Source organism: Camponotus vicinus, unplaced genomic scaffold, assembly GCF_025532165.1.
Source record: "Camponotus vicinus isolate PSW18456_S1 unplaced genomic scaffold, iyCamVici1.0 SCAF_3, whole genome shotgun sequence".
NCBI lineage: Eukaryota > Metazoa > Arthropoda > Insecta > Hymenoptera > Formicidae > Camponotus > Camponotus vicinus.
In genome coordinates, this window is record NW_028141967.1 from 2,881,425 (window position 1) to 2,899,922 (window position 18,498).

Genomic DNA, 18,498 nt, shown 5'->3' on the forward strand with positions numbered 1-18,498 from the left:
ATTTGTACTGAAATGTTATTCGACGCAGACATGTGTTCAATATTAATTTTTTAACCATGATTTTTTAAATAAGTGTAAATAAAAGTTTATTTTAAAAATGCATTAAAAATAATAGTATCTTAAACATTTGATTCATGTTGGCTTTCTTTATATATCAATACGCATTCCAATTTGACATAATAATTTAATGGAAAAAACGAGACTTTTATAAATTTTATATATTATATGAATAAATTATTTTCACGAATACATTGAAAAATTATGATTGTTGCTGACTCTCTTCGTTTATCTTCGATTTCAATTGAAGCAGTGTTTACAAAAAGATTTACACTTTTAAAAGTGTAATTTTAAGTTATAAAAATAATTATTTTAAAAATTATACTACATGCATATTTTTAAGAATGTTATTATTATTAATTTTCCTGAGTAAAATAAAATAGTCGAAAGACTCGTATTTAAATTAAACTTTGATGCTTCAATTTCAATCGTTGAAATCTGATGTGTGTTCGTGGAAAAAAGCAAAGGAAAAACAATAAAAATTTTTCACTCACCACATTAGAAGGATTCCAGTCGACACGCGCCCATTCCACGTGTACTTCATTACACTTGAAGAGCTTTTCAGGTCTCAATTTTCGTCTCGCCAAAGCTGCGTTGCGATGCGATTTAAAGGAGACTATAGCATAGGCCGCGTCGTGATTCGGAAATCGATAGATGGACACGTATTCGATATCCCATGCTGATGCGTAAATTACCTGGTTGCATGGAAGGAAAGAATCAAATATTTTAAAAATAAAAAAACAAGAAAAATGTATTAAAATTACACTATCAATATAATAATATAATTTATATAATGTGTATAATAAATATATATTATTCATCAAATATATAGTATTCATAATTATAATATAATATAATATAATATAATTAATAATAATTATTAATAATATATAATTAATAATTAATTAATAATATTAATTCATAATATAATTAATAATATAATTTATTTATTAATAATAATATACTTCTCTCTCTCTCATTAATAATAACATTATTAATTATTATTTTATTAAATTATATTAATAATATATTAAACGCGAAAAATATCAAAATGAGCGAAAAGAAAATAAAAAATATAACGTAAAAAAATGAACAGAAAAGACTCTCACTCTGACAACTTCCTCCGACGCGATGTACCACGGCAACGGGCCGATGTAGAGCTTGCACTTGTTGACGCTCGCCAGGACTCTTATCTTCTTGCCCGGCGAGATCTCGTACTGATCCAACTGGACGATGGCGCGTCCCGCGTCCTCCGGATTCGTGTACATGATGAAGCAGTAGCCCCTCGTCAACTCGGCCATGTCCACCATCAGGCGTATCTGAAAGATCTCGCCGATTGTCTTGAACAGCGGGTACAGGGTGTCCTCGTAGATCGTCTTCGGGATGCGGCCAACGAAAATCTCGCAATCGATCCCGGGCGTCGGGCCGGTCCATCGGATCGGCTGTATGCTGAGGATCCTCTGGCCGTTGATCTGCGTCGAGGCCAACTTGTACTCGTTCAGGAGCTGAAGGACGTTTTTGTGCGTCTGCAATTGTCGGCGTAACGCGGGACACATGAGCGAGGTCTTCGGATTGTTCTCGCTTCCTGCGCATTATTAATACAGATGTTGGATTATATTAGTTATAATATAAATAATGTATATTTTATTTATAATATAAAATAATATACTTAATTGAAATTATTTATAATTTATTAAATTAAATTAATCTATATTTTATTATAAATATAAAAATTAAAAGTAATTATATATTTTATATTTATAATATAAAATGATATATTTAATTGAAATTATTTATAATTTAATAAAATAATATTATTTATAATTTATTTATAATAAGATAATATTTATATATTTTATAATAATAAAATAAGTAACAATTAATTAATTAAGAGATTAAAATAAATGCGTCGTTTCATTGAGAAAAGAACAAGTTTTTTTGATAATAAGACGCGATTATCATTGCTATTAGATTATTTATAATGAATCTGGATTGCTTCGCAGTTAAATATATATAAAATATTTCTCTATAATATAATCGAATATGAATTGATCCATTTAAGAGAACTATCAGTTATACTTTTGTTTGCGTGCACGATACACACTGATGATAAACACCGCGTAATCGTATCCATGGCGAAGCATTGTCGAAAAATAACACACACACACACACACACACTCTCTCTCTCTCTCTCTTTCGTCTCTCGCCGCGCACGTACCATCCCGGAAGAAAGACGCGTGAAACAAGAGACGCGGAATATTTTTAGTTCGCGTGACGTCACTTATTTCGAGTTTATACCCATCGAGACGTAATTACGTTCCGCGCGATAAAGGAAGAAAGGAAGAGAGAAGACAAAGCGTTTCGACAACTCACCGTTGTTGAAATTTTCCAGATCCAGGGACGTCTCCTGTTCCGCGATGTCCGTCTTGCTCTCGTTGTCGGAAAATACAGGATAATTCAACCAGAGAATAGATTCCTCGCTCCTCGATTTCTTCATCCTCTCCGTCTCTCGTATCTTGTTCTCTTTGTTGGCGCCGCTCCTCCTGCGATTATTTCCTCGGCGGCTGCCCTTTGACTTGTTGCTCTCCATCACGCGCGATCTCCCGATCAATAAATCGATATCAGCTGATTCGAAACGATCTCGCGTGCGGTCGTGGACATAAGAATAATATATGTACACGTATATATGTATTACGCATGTAATAATTTATAGATGGGTGTAAATACACGCGCATATATATGCATGATATATTTTCTTATGTATCAAGACTATTAATTGCTGGTCCTCAGATTCCTCAGAATCGATCTATTGACGCGACGAGAAGAAATAAACTCAGGTACTGCCGGCGAGAAGAACGACCGGATTGTGATCGCGCTCGCTCGATCGAGAAAGGACGAGGATTTCGGGTGTCCGTCAGGATTGGCCGACAGCTTAACGTGGAAGGGATGATAGCTTTGTCCTCTCCGCGCATTTCTCCTCCTTCGGGCCAGACGAGACGCGAACCGATTTTATACCGGGTCGATTTTCGTCTGTCGATGGCGGAGGATTTATAGCCGGCATCTGTCAAACAATTGATCTTATCGCGTGCCTCTTATGCTCGGTATCGATGACACGTGCGTTACACGCGCTGATTCTTTTACGCCTCTCGTAGCACGCATCTGTAAAATCAAGTCTTCACATGATTCTGTCATAAATATGATTTAAATTTTTTTTTAAATATAAAAAAATAATTTTCATATTTTGATCTATCATAATCTTATATTGTATTCAATTGAGTAGTTTTATTTTGTATTTTTATTCATATAGAAAATTTGTGTTTTATTCGAAAAAATATCTTTTTATTATTTATTTTCTTGCCTCTGATAAAAAATAAAATTTTATTAGAATTCAAACACACAATATTTATATGTTGCTTGATTATTTAATTTCAAAGAATATTATCGATAGACATTTAACGAGATTTAATTTATATAGAGCATCCATTTTTTTATTCGAAAGGATCTCTGTTATTTCTTGTTTTTAATAAAAGTAACTTTTAAAATAATAATAACTTTTTAAATACTTTAATAATAACTTTTAAAATAATTTTTAATAAAAATAAAATTTTTATTAGAATTTGAACAATATTTGTATATTTCCTCGCTTTTCTAACTTCGAGAAAAAAATTGAGAATTATCGAGAGCTTGGATTACCTTCTCGTCTTCTCAAGAGACGTCGAGAAATCGGAGATACAGAGGCAACGAGACGATTTAACGCGCGTTGCGAACGGGTTCAAGGTACGAGGAGAGCGCGACGAGCTTCTCCGTGACACATATCCGAGTTCGCATCGTCCTGCGCCATTGCACCGTGTGTGATAATAGCATTGTTATTTGTCGTTCGCATGCAGGCAGCTCCTTATTACATGACACACGGTGCCGCCAACCTGCGTGTAAGCAACTCCACCTTCGCTTACGTCTTGTCAGTCGTCGCTCGGGCGCGTCGCGACGCGAAGCTTCGTTTTGCAATTCCGTCGTGACTCCGTTACAGGTGATAACGCAACTACTTTCCATTATCAAATAGTAATCAGCACAAGTCTTCGTTTAACGAGTCCGTTCGAAGCGACGTAAATAGAAAATCTATTTTTCTAAAAAAGAAGCATTTATTATTTATAGGCGGTTTCGAGAAAATAAAGTGTGCTGTGCTTTTTTTGAGAATACTGAAAATTAATTCGCATTTTTTTTTAATTAATGTTGCATAAGAAATTTTATTTTTCTCTTATTAAAATTTATTTGAAACGTAAGATAATTTTTTTTCTCTCTCTCTTAAATAAATTGAGATTTATAATTAAGAAATTTATTTTATAGGATTTATTTTAAGAATTAAAGAAATTGAAATTTAAGAAATTATTTATTTAAGAATTTTCTTATTAGAAATTAAAGAATTTATTTTATAGGAAATTTATTTTTTAATTAAAGAATTTATTTTGAGAAAAAAGAGAGAGGAAGAGAGCAGCCTAAGATTGCTTTTGTTTGTCAAAAATTTTGTTGGTTTCTTAATATAAATATTAACAAATTATGATACATATAATATAGAAAAAATTATTCTAAAAATATTCTATTAGTTTCTCATAATTTTTTCCCCTCTATTCTTTACCATTATTGAATTGTAAATTTTTTGGCAAGATTTTAACACTTATAGTATTCTACGTTATACAATGCAAGAAAAGTTTGTCACCTTTTTCTATTTTCACCTGGAAGTGACTAGAATTCTTTGACTCGGAGCCAAGGATATCCTCGTGAACGGAACAAAAGCTAATTATTAATGCGAATAATGACGTTTTCAAAAGCAAATGAGGACCATTTGTTAATAGCTTGAGAATTCACGTAATGCTACGCCGAAAAGAGACGAGACTTTCGCAAACAACGTTTCGTCCTTCGTCCCTTTAGTCGTTCGTTTGGAATCGCATCTCTAGTGATAGCATCATGTGGAACCGCAAGGTTTTCATCAGAATAGTCGAAGTGGTATGTAAACGAATATCTTTCGATTTTGCCCATCTTTTCAGAAAAAGATTCACTTCAAGATTAATGCACGTGATATTACTAAAGCGCCGACATGTGTTTATCATAGTTGACTCACTAAAAATCGAAAGCAATTTAATATGATTAATAAATAAATTATATATAATAAATATTGTAAAAAAAATATATAATAAATTATATTAATTTAAATTAATTTAATAACATTAATAAAATTAAATATTTCTTAATAAAATTAATGAATTAATTAAATATAATTAAATATAAAATTAATGAATTAATATAATATAATTAAAAATGATATAATTATTATAATATAATTAATGCAGTATACTTTTTATCAATTTAATATAATTTTGAGTGAGTTCTCTTTTTGTCTTCGCTTCTAAAAGAAACGAAGAAGTTACGACTCTAATGCATTTATAGTCCCATGAAATAAAAATTACCTCTATATTAACACGTATATAATACCAGCGATAATTAATTAGTACAAGATATCAAATTATTACTATTAATTATCGATGTTAGCTTAGAGACCTTAATGGCCGAAGAATGAGGCTGAAACATAAAAAAATTGTCCGGTTGCAGCTCTTATGCATCGCCTGCGTCGTGGCACTCAGGGTGACGGACGATGAGAGTCGAAGGGTGTTTCACTACTTGAGGAGTCGTAGCAGGGAGTGGTCACTGTTGAACAACGTGACATGGGGCAGCATAGGTATATACATATTCGTGATTCATTTACAGAGATCCTGACTGGTATCCGGCAATCGGACTCTCCTAACACATTCATTTCCTGATTTCCGCGAATTTAGGCGCTGCTCTGGCAACGGCGACCTGCGGCGGATACGTCATTATAACGACTGGTCTTCTGATCGCCGCCGCTACCGGGGAACTCCGCGGTCGAAAGACGGTAATAATTGCTTTCTTTTTCTCATACGGCCAGGAATACATGCCGTAGATGCGTTTCGTAACGACTGCCGTCAATGTACGTCGACAATACAAGACCCATGGTAGGGGTACATATGGCGTAGACTCTCGATCTTTTTGTTAGTAAGATTAGGAAAGTAGCCACCAGGTAGACGCGATGGAGGCAAATCATCAAAACGGTTCGAGTCGACGAACCTTTCGATTGTTGGACGTCAAGTCGATATATCTCTAAAAAAAAAATGAAAGTAGACTTGACAGGATTCTCCTGAAAATGGGACTGTATTAAAAGATAAGGGAAGAATTGTATCGATTTTTTTTTACCTCGAGTTACGCAGAATCTCGTCTTCATCTGCGAGAACAGTTCCTTCTTCTTGCTGCTGAGTCTGTCCGGGGAGGAAGTTTCATGTAACGCGATGGCGGGAGTAGGATTGATTTCGACGCGTCGAGATTATTCCCAGGCGCCTTTAATTTATTCCGAGGTTGGTCGAGACGAGTGAAAATACGCCGCGCGTAGATCTCGACGAGAGAAACGGTGGCGTGAGAAAATCGCGACGCGATGTCGCGTCATCGCGAGGGGCCAAGGATAAGAATGTTCTCCTCTAACGCGGACTCTTGCGCACGTGATCGCAGCCTTGGTCAATCGAGATACATAACGTAACTCGTTTAATGACTCATACCTGAGACTGGGCCGATCTTGAGCGACCTGTCGATCTCGTGTATTCCAAGAAAGTGTCGTGTCCATCGAAAATAAGCGTTCGTCCTTCATAATGTCGTTTATAATACTCAGCATACTAGGCTATCTCGCGTCGATTCTATTCCCGCAAGGACTCCTCTGAAGATTCTTGCGTAACAATAAGTTTCCACGTGCAACTAATCAGTTATGCAAAGCGATAAATAGATTGCATTCCAATCGGATGCCAACATTATCAAGTTCGATTTAAATTCAGGAACTCTTCCTACTCGGACTGGGCGTGATTCTCTTCGGGATAGTCGGCGCCTTGTCGTTGGCGTCCATCGACAGCGTCCCCGAGGACCTGATCGACAATGCTGCGGTCTTGGGAGCGCTGTGTCTGCTCACAGCGTTGGTGTTCATCGGGGATTTACTGATGAGCCCGCCTCGCAAGAAGAATAAGCAGGACGAGGCGCGAATCCTGGAAAAAGATTTAGGTGAGCAGATTAATTAATATAACGCGATTAATTAATTTCTATTTATCTCTATTATTTATTCATAATTAAAATTCTCTAAATCTACCTAAAAAATGACAGGTAAGCGGCAGGTAACGCCAATGGTGACGAGTGAGGATGCGAAGTCAAAGCCCAAGTCGACCGTCGTGAAAATTCCCGAGGACGAGGACGGTCGCGCCAACGACGCCTTCCAGAAGACGGACGACAGTCACGTCGAAGCCGCAAGACCCCAGCGGGAATCGTCGGTGGCTCGTCCTCAGGAGGACTCTCGGGACGATCGAGAGGTTCGCGGCGATCAGGAACAACCGAGGGAACGAGCGCAGAATTTCGAAAACGGTCGAGCTCTACGCGACTCGCAGAGGTATCGCGAGAGCGAGCCTGATCGCAGGCTCGACGAGTCCAGGATAACGTACAAGAGCCGGGACATCTATCAGCGACCGATCGACGAGATCGACACGCCGCGGTTTCCCACAGAGTACGAGAAGGGAGATCCGCTGTTCGCGAAGCTCGTCCATCCGGGCGTGAAGATCATGAGGGTCGAGAGAGACGTCGAGGAGATGCTCGACAATTACAGGTGATTTCTCGCGTCCATGTCGACTCGGAATTCCGTCGCGTGTCATCCTGGCTCGGAAATTTTTATTTAAGCATCGGCAATGCCTACGCCGTCTTGGATTACGTCATCAGGAGGAAAAGCGCACGCGAGCGATTCTTGCGTTATACAAAGGATTCGACGCACAATTTAATTTCTGAGGAATAATTTCTTTCTTTAAATTTCTTTATTTTTATGAAAGCAATATTTATGGAAAGATTTAATCTTCGAAAAGATTTCGTTCTCGAAATTGTTATATAATCGAATCATTGTTGCATATCTTTTTCCTTTCAGTTTTTTAATATCCATAATTAAGGACTTGAAAAAAAGTGATTGCCTTAATCAGAATTAAAATAAAGTGAGTCTCATCGTGGACGTGAGTTGCAAGAATCGCTGGCAAAGTGATTTCCTCGGTTCTGACGTTTATGATTCACGATGATTCACGCGATTCTCATGTGTCGTGCCGATACTTAAATATAATTTCGTTTGAACGCGAATTCAGATATTCGGACAACAGCCAGTACGACAACGTGCCCGTGAGAATGCGCGGTCCGTCATCCGGGATCTTGAAGGCTCATCATCGCGACGTGTCCTTCAACGTGCCACCTCCGCCGAAGGAATATCGTTCCGGGGGTCGGGAAAGGTCCAAGGACGAGATCGAGATGCTGGAGGAATATTTCGGCGTGCTGAGGACCACCGGGACGCAAACTCCGAGGACGCCGTCGTCGCCGACCGAGCCAGGATATGTTCGACACACTGCAAGTAACTGGCCGCAGGACGTTAAATCGAGCACTCCAAGACCTAGCTCCGATCACAGAATTTAATCCTTTCATGACTGTCCTTGATCCATTTTTCTAATCACTAGTTTATACGATATAGGAACGTAAATTTTTTTTCTCATGTAAAATAATCGATTTTAATCGACTGTCTTCGAGTTCATTAAGTTTTCATAAGCGCTTATATAATTCCACTCTCATCTCTACTTTTACAATAGAGTCATTAAACGTTTTCACAAATAATTTAGCCATGAAAGGATTAAAAAGCAATTAATATATAATTGTCTCTCTCTCGTATATCTTGTAAGATTTAGACTTAATTGCCGTGTACCAGATACACGAGATGCCACAAGAAATAGCATTTATACTTAGCATTTACAACAGTGAAATAAATAGAAGGGATATCTATTACACAGGATTGCAACGACTTTTGCATTAGTTTGTATCCATCCCTTTAGAAAGACGTTGCAGACGTATAGTCGAAATGATAGAGGTAAAAAGGAAATGATAACGCATTTTTTTTTATACATACAAATTTCAATATAAAGTTGATACGTTCGTTCACATTGTACTCTTATATTCATACGTACACAATTATTATTAATAATCTTCTGACGATAAACATATGATCGCTGCGTGGTTAGTTTCCATTATACTCGTCAGATAATGTGTTAATATCAGCGTTAATATTACGTCGCTGAATAAAAATCTATTCGCGTATTCTTGTTTTCTTTTATATGTTTCTGTTCTTTTCTAAACAATATAAATAAATGCTGTACACACATACACACAAAGTCCATATTTCAATTATGTTACGAGTCAATTATGGACGCTTTAGATATTTGAGCATTTTGTTTCTTTCACGATCCTTCCTTCCAGCAAGTCCTATGAGTATTCATCCCGATATCCATCCCGGATTGTCATCTGTCGGGCTCCGGACCTACCCTACCTGGTATCCTATGTAATTCGTAAACACTCTAAAAGGTTGGTACTCTTTATACAACAATTATATTAAGAACGGTACCGCGATGTGTAAATTATCGGCGGATTTCAGCTACGATATCCTCACAGGATTTGTCTTTTTATATTACATGATACATATTAATCGAGGACTTGATTTGATTCCAATTATGGCCTCATAGATTGACTAATCCGGATATCGAGTATCGGTCGCGAAGGAAGGATCGTCGGAAAGATGCTTATCTCATGCCGAGTCCGATGCCGACACTTTGACCATTGGACGTTCTTTGTTCCATAGTGATGTATTGTCTAATCAGACGAGAGATTTCGTGTGCCTGCTCTGTCTGCAGCCTGGTGATACGCTGCTGCATCAGATTGCCGCACTTCATGTCGAGGTAGAGCGCGCCCTCCTCGGACTTGACCTTCCTGGTGGAGATCACCTCGGAGTAGGGGTAATGGTACAATGTTTCCTGAAATAATTACACGTGGAAAAAGAGGAAAACGCTGTCAGGAAGAGAAAGCGTCTCGAAAGTTACTTACGTGCGTCAGTAAATCGATGAAATGCACTCCGTGTCGATTCAGAGCGAGGATATGATCGGCGCCTTTTTCCTTGCCCTCGGGTACTCGCTTTACCGCGAAGAAGCTCGAGCCGAAAAGCGGCCACTTGGATAATATTTCTAAAAATACAAAAAATATATATCTTTTTATATCTATAATTTTTTATACTGTGGTAATTTTTCAAACGTTTCGTTCAAGAGCTTTCGCTCGTAATTAGAATAAATCTCGGGGGGAAATTATTTTTTCATCATTATTCGTGTAAGCAACAATTTGTGTGAAATATAAAGTAATGTTATATGAAACGCTGTTATTTTTGTTGCGAAAATGACTCGACAACCGACGGTGGAATGAGAAATTTCTCATGTAGTACATAATCTCTACTTTAACTCACCGAGCACTTGCGCCTTGCAAATAGCCGCCGAGGAATGCTGAATGTTGTTCCAAGCTTGCTGGACCATATTGGACCATTGTTGCGGCCTGGGTTCCCTCAAGCTGAGCGCTGGTTTCGGCAATAGATATTTAATCTCCTTCGTTGCAGGTTCGTGCGCCATGTCGGCTGCTTTGTGCAGCAGTGCCGCTATTTGCGCCATGTCATACTGTAAAACATGCTCGTCATCAGTTAACCATTTCTTCATTTAGTGAAACTCTCTCTCCCTCTTTTAAGCAGATGTCGCGCGGTACCTACAATAATTTCCTGAGATAAGTGTTCTCCAGATATAACTAGAAGAAGTCCTTCCAAATAGTCGGGAGCGATTTGATTAAACACGACCTCTATGTACAACGGTGCATCAAGTCGCAAGGGATAGTACCAGACAGATCTAGAAAAATTTTTAAGAAACGTCATTTGTTTGCAAGTTTTGTGATATAAATTTGCAATTTAAATTGATCATCTTCTTAATAATAATCTCGTGTGTTTGAAAAGAATAAATATTCGACATAAATGTAATATTAAATATAATAAAAAATTTATATCACAATTAAGAAAATTTATATAAAATTTTTGAAAGTTTATAAAAAAAGAATATTTAATAATTATGATTATAATGATTAAATATTAGTATATCAATAAATACGTGACTGCAAATATACCTGCAAAATATTAAGTAGAACACTTGGTGGTTCTTCTGAAGTTCCGTGGTCACGTCCAGGACGTACTCGTCTCTGGCCAGAGGCATAGTGAACGCGTCACCGTCGACAATGCAATACAATGAGAACTCGTCCATCTCGTGCGGGTTTCTCACCGAGATGACGTTGCACATCTCCTCAATAACGTCCTGCACGACGGTCGTGCATTTCGTGTTAATGACCCGTTCGGTGCCACCGGGCAGCCGGTAGATCTGCCTCTTTGCGTTCCTGCCCGCGCTGATCGCCATGATCTCCTCCACACTCGGCACATTTTTGCGACCGCCATACTTGACCGTCTTCCGAAGATTCTGCAGACAGACCATCGCGGTGCCGTGATAGGCGCGACGCTTGTCGTACGCCGCTGTCTCGAGGTACTTTGTCAGGTAGGGCCTGAGATTTTCGCTGCACGTGAAATAGGCGGCGACGATGCTGAAGATTCGCCAGCCGCGCTGACAGCTCTCTGGATTCGGGCTCTTGTTATTGGTGGTCTGCTTCATCAGCTGGCAGTAGACCTCGTCGCGGAGCTGCTCATACTTGTGACAATGCTGCGAATACGTCACATGATTTATGCATCATTTAATCAAACCTCTTCTATTAATTTATTATATTGTCTATTAATCTTATTATATGTCTATTAATTTATTAATTTATTATATTTGTTAATCGAGCAATTAATGAAAATTAAAATTACCAAAAAAACAAGGACAATAATAAAGATACTTGCATTTCATTGTCTTCAACACTTTTTTAGAAAAATTTTAACAGAAAATTTATGGATAAATTTACGGTAATACATAAAAATGATGGAAATATTATACATTATGCATTCTGGAAATAAAATCGAAAAAAAAAATCCTAATATAAATTTACCATGAGAATGGTGTAGACGCATTTGACTTCGCTGGTCTCGGGCGGCAACGGTTGATCGCCCATGTACCTCATCAGACACAGGAAGCACTCGATGGCCAGACCACTCAAGTCCGAGTCCAGTCTAAGCAGGCTCTGCTCGATGGGCACGGTGGAGTACTTGACGAGATCCACCTGTTCCTTCCAGGTCCATTCGGTACCATCCGGCTGGCCTTTGCTCTTCTTGCTCTTCTTCTTGCTCTTCAGCGACTCGATCACCTTAAGAGACCCGCTGATCGACCCGTCCGCGGTCTTTAACATCTCGAACCTATCGAGGATATTCGAGGGTCAATCTTTGCCTGCATGCGCGACTTTATCCAACGTTCTCCAACGCAAATACAATACAAGAGACATTACGCGGTGCACACAGTGGTCGGATCGATATCTCGCACCGACTGCGTTATGCTTTCTCAACACGATTCGCTTGCGTAACACCGTTAATAGTCACTTCGCATTAATTTCCGCGCAATTCGCGTGTGTTCTTGATATCAATCGAAATTGAGAAAGGAGCGATCTTATTTTAATTAGCTCGCTCACCCACCATTTTTTGACATTTATCACCGGGGAAGGCAATTATTTCCAGTTGTGAATAATTATCTTAAAAAGTATAATTTCTACAGAATTACTTTTAATTACTTCTACTTAATTAATTAATATTAAATATATTAATATATTTGTATATTAAATATTAACATTTAAATTAAATATTAAATTAAATTTAATTTAAATATTAATATTTAGCAAATTAATTATTTAATAAAAGTTTGATAGACTCTCTCGATTAGATAAATTAAATTTCGCTCGTACTTAATCGCTCTAAAGTATTTTTGTATGAGTGCGTAGCGTAAATTGATATCATTTTAGAAAATGTCGACTTACTTTTCTGTGCTTTGACGGAAGTTTAGCATGGCATATTGCAGCAGGGAGTGCTTGCCATCGTTGATCGAGACTGGTCCGCTTTCGTAGATGCTGTCCTCCTGGAGTCTGACGTTGTCGTCGGGCTGTCGCCATTCTTGGCTCGGGCTCAGCAGCTGGTTCTGCAGGTTTTTCTGATGATTCGCTTGGTTGACGGCCGACACGTGGTTGGGCACGCGACCGATCGATACGTGATTCTCATGCTCGGAGATTACGTGATTGGCATGATTATGGGTCTGGATGTGATTCACGTGATTCGCCTGCGCCTGGATCGTTTTTGTAATTTGGGATACGTGATTCTCGTGATGATTAACCTTCTGGAGTGGCTTCTGATCGATCTGCAAATCAAATTTTTTATCGATGATAAATTAATATTATATCGATGATATCGACTTTAATATCGGCAACGACCTTTATATCCAAGTCTAAAAAGTCAAAAAAAATTTTTTAAATTTGCATTAAAGTCTAAAAAGTCAAGGAAAATTTTTTTAAATTTGCATTAAAGTCAAAAAAGTCAAAGAAAATTTTTTCAATTTACTATTCATTTTGAAAAACGTGTAATAAATTCGCGAGATAAAGTTTGAATCTTCATCTCTAAAAGTACATATATTCTAGAGATGACACGTGTCATTGATAGAGATTACTTCGTAATTAAGTTTATAAGGGGACGTCAGTTTATCCTCTTGAGTCGCTTCAAGCTGCGCGTGTAACTGTCGCAAAAAGCGATCTCATTTGCGATAAACAGATCCATTTTCCGCGCTTCTCTATTTCTCTCAATTTTCGTGTCGTTTGCATTTTTCCTCCTGGCGCTATCGCGCGATCCTCGACGATCCTAGCACGTGAGCAAACGGGTTTACTCCCGCCTGTCAAGTGTACCGCAACCTGGTGCAACAGGAATGCAACGCAACACGACCATCGTGTTTTCTTCCTTTTAGCCTTCGCTGCGAGAGGAAACGAAGGAAAAAAGGGAAGAAGAGGAGTAAATTAGCGACAGAGAGCTTCCGAGATACGCGCGATTTCTCGCGTGTACCTCAGCCTAATATCAACATAGCTCAGGTAAAAGAAGCGATAAGGCACCGAGGAAGACACTCCTTCGCTCGTCTTTCTGCTTTCGTCAATTACGAGAGTTACGACGGAAAGTAGGTGATTACATCCTGTACATTTCTTAATATCCTCATCGCATACGGCCTCTCTTCGATATCTGTTAGAAACCTGACGGTTCGCGTGTTCCACAGATTTCCTCCCCTCTCGAAAAATAGAAAACACCGATCGATTAGATCCGCCGACAGACACGAGAAATGGTTCATCGCTATTTAGATAAAGTATCATTTCAAGTGTGAGAAAAATGAGGTAAAACTCCTCTCGCCTCTTTCGCGAGAGGCTGGAGAAATCGAATGGAACCAAAGATGCTATTAACAGCCTTGATAAGAGTCTCCTTGATAAGGATGCTGAGCGCTTTAATCATGTTGATTTTCAACCAAATTTCGCATCACTTTGCACGAAAATAATTCATCAATTCTATTCTGATTCACATAAGCAAATAATCGAGATTCCGTTATTGATAGAGTTAGCGACAGAAGAATCGCGATTTTGTCTGGTAGCGAAGCAATAGCGGGAATTATATCGATAATCGGTGGAGAGATGAAGGCGCGAGTAGGATAACCAGATGTCGACCCTGACCCACATAAACGTTAATGCACCGAGACGCGACGTAAGACGTAAATGCGGTTGCCACGCGTTCAGACAGCTATACTAATGCGAGACAGATAATCGTCGATTTAACAAAAATAACAAAAATGGACTATGTATGTCGAACATTATTTAAAGGAAAAAGCCTTGAATCTTGCAATCTTCCAACAAACAAAAAATATACCTACCCGAGTTAGTAATTAAGTTGGTTAACAAGCTCTTTCTCTAAATAACACAAAAAGTCCAAAGGACATCTTCCAGGTGTCTCTTAGAAATTTGCATAAAAGATAAGTTATATTGCCTGATTAACTTAAGATTGATTACTTATACTACTTTGCATCAGGATTTATCAACTATAATATTCGCGGATGACGCAGTTCACTCGATCCAACCTATCTCGAGACGAGGATATTAACGCTCGGATTCCTAGATAATAATAAACGTGACGAATGGACTTGGAACCTGGTAATTCTTGACTTTCTCGTCTAGCTTCTTCAAGGTCTCCTGGATGGTAGTGAGGGTTTTATCGTTCGTCTTTTCCTCGGCCTCGCCGTCGTTGCACGTCGTCGTCGCATCGGACTGCGTTCTCAGCTCCTCGAATCTTTTCAGAATCTCGCGGACGCTCAGCTTGCTCCCATCCGCGTTCTCCTCGGTGATGGTCTCCATCTTTGCCGCCTTGCGTTCACCGTTAGCTCGTGCGACGACTTGCTCGCCGTCGTACAACTCCTGAATCGTATTACTTTTCAATTCGTCGTCCTTCAACTTCTGCTGAACCGGTTGCTTCGTCTCTCGAGCATCTTTCGAGGCTGCCACGACATTCTTGCAGTTTCTCAGCTTGCAACCTTCCTCGAGCCTGAGCTGTTCGATGGTCGGCTGGCGATCGTTCGCTCGAACGATCGGATGCAAAAAGGACTTTTGATCCAGCCTGGATACGTCTATTCTAGGAATGTTCTCGTACTCGAATTTCTGGCCAGGGGTCTCCTTTTTGGGGATCTCCGTGCCTTGCTTAATATTCTTGTTCACGTCCAAGTGTTCAGAGTCCTGCTTCTTCTTCTCTTTATTGCCGTCTTTTGCGAAGAATTTGATGAAGCTGCTTCTCTTCGACTTGGATGACTTGTCCGGATGAGAAGCCTGTTCCAGAAACGCTCCGGAATCATCGGTGTGTCCGTATTCGTCGCTGCTCAACTCGGATTCGGAGGACTTTATCAGAAGGCTATCGGGAGAATTCGTCTTGCGATCCTCGTCCGACAAGTTTTTCATCTCCCTGCCTATGAAATTGCTTCTCTTTCGATGAGCCAACTTTAAATCCTGATTGTCGTAGTGCCTCCAATAGCCCTCGTCTAGACGGTTCAAGGGACTCTCGGGCGTCAGTCTGCGTTCCCTCATATCCTTTCGATAATCCGAGATGTCCTTTCGAACGAGATCGCCAGATTCCAATCTGCGCAGAAACTCGGAACGATGCACGATTCGCTGCACGTTGCTGAAGACTTTGGGTTCAAGTTTATGAAGCTCATTTTCCGATGACTCGGAGTAGTCGGTGAACTGATTGAGAATATCCGGACGGTGTTTCTGTCGACGTCTCAACGTCGTCGGCAACTCGGCCCAGTTGCTGACAAGTCTCCTGGAGAACACGCCTTCCGTATCAGACACTTCTCTCTCCATTTCGTCGAGTTTTCAAGGGAAAGCGGATTCTGATGAAATGCACATGTCGATATAAAACGCAATTATTCCACAGTTTCTCGTTTATCGAAATTATTCCTTAACTAGCAGAGTTCCGTAGCTCTTCTAATTCCAAACAATCGTAATTTCACTCGGATCTTCCGAAGGATGTAGATCACGGAGGAAGGACCGTCCGCGGAACATGGTGAGAACATGGCCGGAAGAAGGCTGTCGTGGGATCCAGGTGGAACAATGTACACTTTTAATTATAATTACCTCGCACCAACAAACTCTCCCCCGCCGCGACGAGCGAGAAAGCTTTCATGCTTCCTTGCGAATTGTCGAGTGACAACGATTCATGTGTGCAAGGCGTGGATTGTTTTTAAAAACGAAAAGAAATCCTCGCCGGCGGAGAGGATACTCGCCAGATGACGATACGATCGGATAACGGGCTTTTACATGCAAATACGACCGTCGTCTCTCGATGACTGTTGGAAGCGAGCCGCTGGGAAATCAGGAAACAACGGATGGATCGATCATGTGATCTCGCTTACGTAAACGCGAGGGACCCTTTCGACCTTCTACTCGCGCGAGATCGTTGATGATCGGGCAACAATCGCTGTCACGATCCGTTCTTCGTTAACTCGTCGTTTTTACGTCGCCGTTTTTTGCCATGCGAAGCGCGAATAGTGCGTATCTTGTCTGCGAGAGAATAATGGCAGTTGATTAACTACACGGTCCAAAGTGGACAGCCGTGCATTAATGATCGACCATTATTATTATTATTTATTATCGACCTTGTTGCCAGCTACGACTGTGCAAGTCTCTCGTCATGTTTTTCAACGTGTTTATTTGACATTTGATTATCACTTGTCAATGTTAACTGGCATAAAGAGACGCTGCTTTGACATAACAGGCTGCGTTTTCCTCCAGAAAACGAGTCTTCATAAAAGTTAATGAAGCTTCACTTTATCTACTTTCTATCGAGTAACATACTATTAAAAGAAGACACGTTCTTTTTAATATCTTCTTGCTCAAAGAAAATCTTCTTGCTTGTTTCTTTATAATTATCAGCTTCAGCATCAAAGTGTCATAAGATATAACTTCCTTCGCGATTGCTCGTTGATCTTAAACTCGCTAGAAGCCAGTAGGAAACTTTAACACTCTTCACTCTTCGAAAATTAGCTTGGGGAACTGACGTCTTTTTGTCTTGAGGATTGTCTTTGCATGACGATGGCTCCTGGTTTCTTCAGCAGGAAATTCGAGTCGAAAGCTCCCTCGTCGACTTCGCAACACTTGAGTCCTGCCGCGGAGCGTGAAGGCACGTTACACCGCGTAGCACGACGGCAGTCGATGAACTGAGTCGATGATTCTCGCGGCCGTAAGACTTCCGATAGGGCCGCTCTCCGACGGTGCCCCTTCGGAAGACGGATATCTGGGTCGAGTGCCCCACCATTAGCGGGTCCTCGCAACATGCGTGGCTCACGCTAGCTTGGAAAATCGTGCTACCTATCGCGGAGAAGAGGAGCTCTTTACACCGATCTTGTTTGATTGGAACGTGCGTTCTCGATTAGACGAGAAAGAGAGATAGAGACAGAGAAAATTGTTTTACACGTGAAATTTCTGCGCTTAAATAATCAAGATGGTAATCGTGATCGCGTGAAGTAAGTCGAGCGGCAAGAATGACTCCAAGTTTGCCTTTCCCCTTTTGTTTACTATCAACAGAGCGAAATTAAGAAATGCTGATAAAGCGAAAACAGAGCAAATATTATGCAGTTCGGGACTTTTGCACCTACTTTTATCGCTGCCACGACTGATTTTAAGTTTCTTTTTTTATATAATTAATTTTCAATTTTCAAAAGTAATATTAAAAAATAATATTAAAAAATAATATTAAAAGAATGGAACTTCAATATATTTATTTGAGTTTCTAAAGGATAATTCGCGAGGAATTTATTAATGAATTAAAAACAACTGGCCTCGAGAGAGTTGATTTTTTTTTTAAAGAATAATCCAATCTGACAATGAGCTGGTAGAAGATCTTTATGGATGAAAGGAAATCCTTCACATTGTGTGTCTAGTAATTTCGTGCGGCGCGCGAGCACGGCAATGAAATAGAAATCGGAACCGGAAGAG

General features: G+C 39.5%; 3 protein-coding genes across 9 annotated transcripts in view; 1 reads left to right on the plus strand and 2 right to left on the minus strand.

Annotated features, from left to right (window-relative positions):
- LOC145968132 (uncharacterized) overlaps positions 1 to 6,224 on the minus strand; it is a 10,386-nt gene extending 4,162 nt beyond the window's left edge. Inside the window, exons 1-6 of the mRNA XM_083093389.1 lie at positions 5,611 to 6,224; positions 4,772 to 5,172; positions 3,751 to 4,181; positions 2,431 to 3,216; positions 1,167 to 1,642; positions 552 to 752 (exon numbers count right to left, since the gene is read on the minus strand). Of these exons, the coding sequence (XP_082949515.1) occupies positions 552 to 752; positions 1,167 to 1,642; positions 2,431 to 2,647 (894 nt within the window). The 5' untranslated portion in view covers positions 2,648 to 3,216; positions 3,751 to 4,181; positions 4,772 to 5,172; positions 5,611 to 6,224. The remainder of the gene's footprint in view (positions 1 to 551; positions 753 to 1,166; positions 1,643 to 2,430; positions 3,217 to 3,750; positions 4,182 to 4,771; positions 5,173 to 5,610) is intronic.
- LOC145968134 (uncharacterized) lies at positions 3,960 to 10,358 on the plus strand. 5 transcript variants are annotated; one of them, XM_083093392.1, is made up of 9 exons: positions 3,960 to 4,084; positions 4,795 to 5,058; positions 5,662 to 5,788; positions 5,886 to 5,983; positions 6,948 to 7,167; positions 7,267 to 7,759; positions 8,277 to 8,536; positions 9,430 to 9,534; positions 9,693 to 10,358. In XM_083093392.1, the coding sequence occupies exons 2-8, from the start codon at positions 5,020 to 5,022 to the stop codon at positions 9,513 to 9,515; spliced, it is 1,323 nt and encodes a 440-aa protein (XP_082949518.1). In that variant the 5' UTR covers positions 3,960 to 4,084; positions 4,795 to 5,019; the 3' UTR covers positions 9,516 to 9,534; positions 9,693 to 10,358. The 5 variants fall into 5 exon arrangements, with proteins under 5 accessions (XP_082949518.1, XP_082949521.1, XP_082949520.1 ...); XM_083093394.1 differs by having other exon boundaries at positions 3,989 to 4,084; positions 4,908 to 5,058; XM_083093393.1 differs by having other exon boundaries at positions 4,050 to 4,160.
- The window catches only part of Myo10a (unconventional myosin 10A), a 79,499-nt gene continuing 70,049 nt past the window's right edge, over positions 9,049 to 18,498 (minus strand). For all 3 annotated transcript variants that reach the window (XM_083093381.1, XM_083093382.1, XM_083093380.1), the window contains 7 exons: positions 12,979 to 13,352; positions 12,064 to 12,367; positions 11,158 to 11,738; positions 10,754 to 10,886; positions 10,460 to 10,664; positions 10,051 to 10,187; positions 9,049 to 9,980 (listed from right to left, as the gene is read on the minus strand). In XM_083093381.1, coding sequence (XP_082949507.1) covers positions 9,750 to 9,980; positions 10,051 to 10,187; positions 10,460 to 10,664; positions 10,754 to 10,886; positions 11,158 to 11,738; positions 12,064 to 12,367; positions 12,979 to 13,352 — 1,965 coding nt within the window. In that variant the 3' untranslated portion in view covers positions 9,049 to 9,749. The remainder of the gene's footprint in view (positions 9,981 to 10,050; positions 10,188 to 10,459; positions 10,665 to 10,753; positions 10,887 to 11,157; positions 11,739 to 12,063; positions 12,368 to 12,978; positions 13,353 to 18,498) is intronic.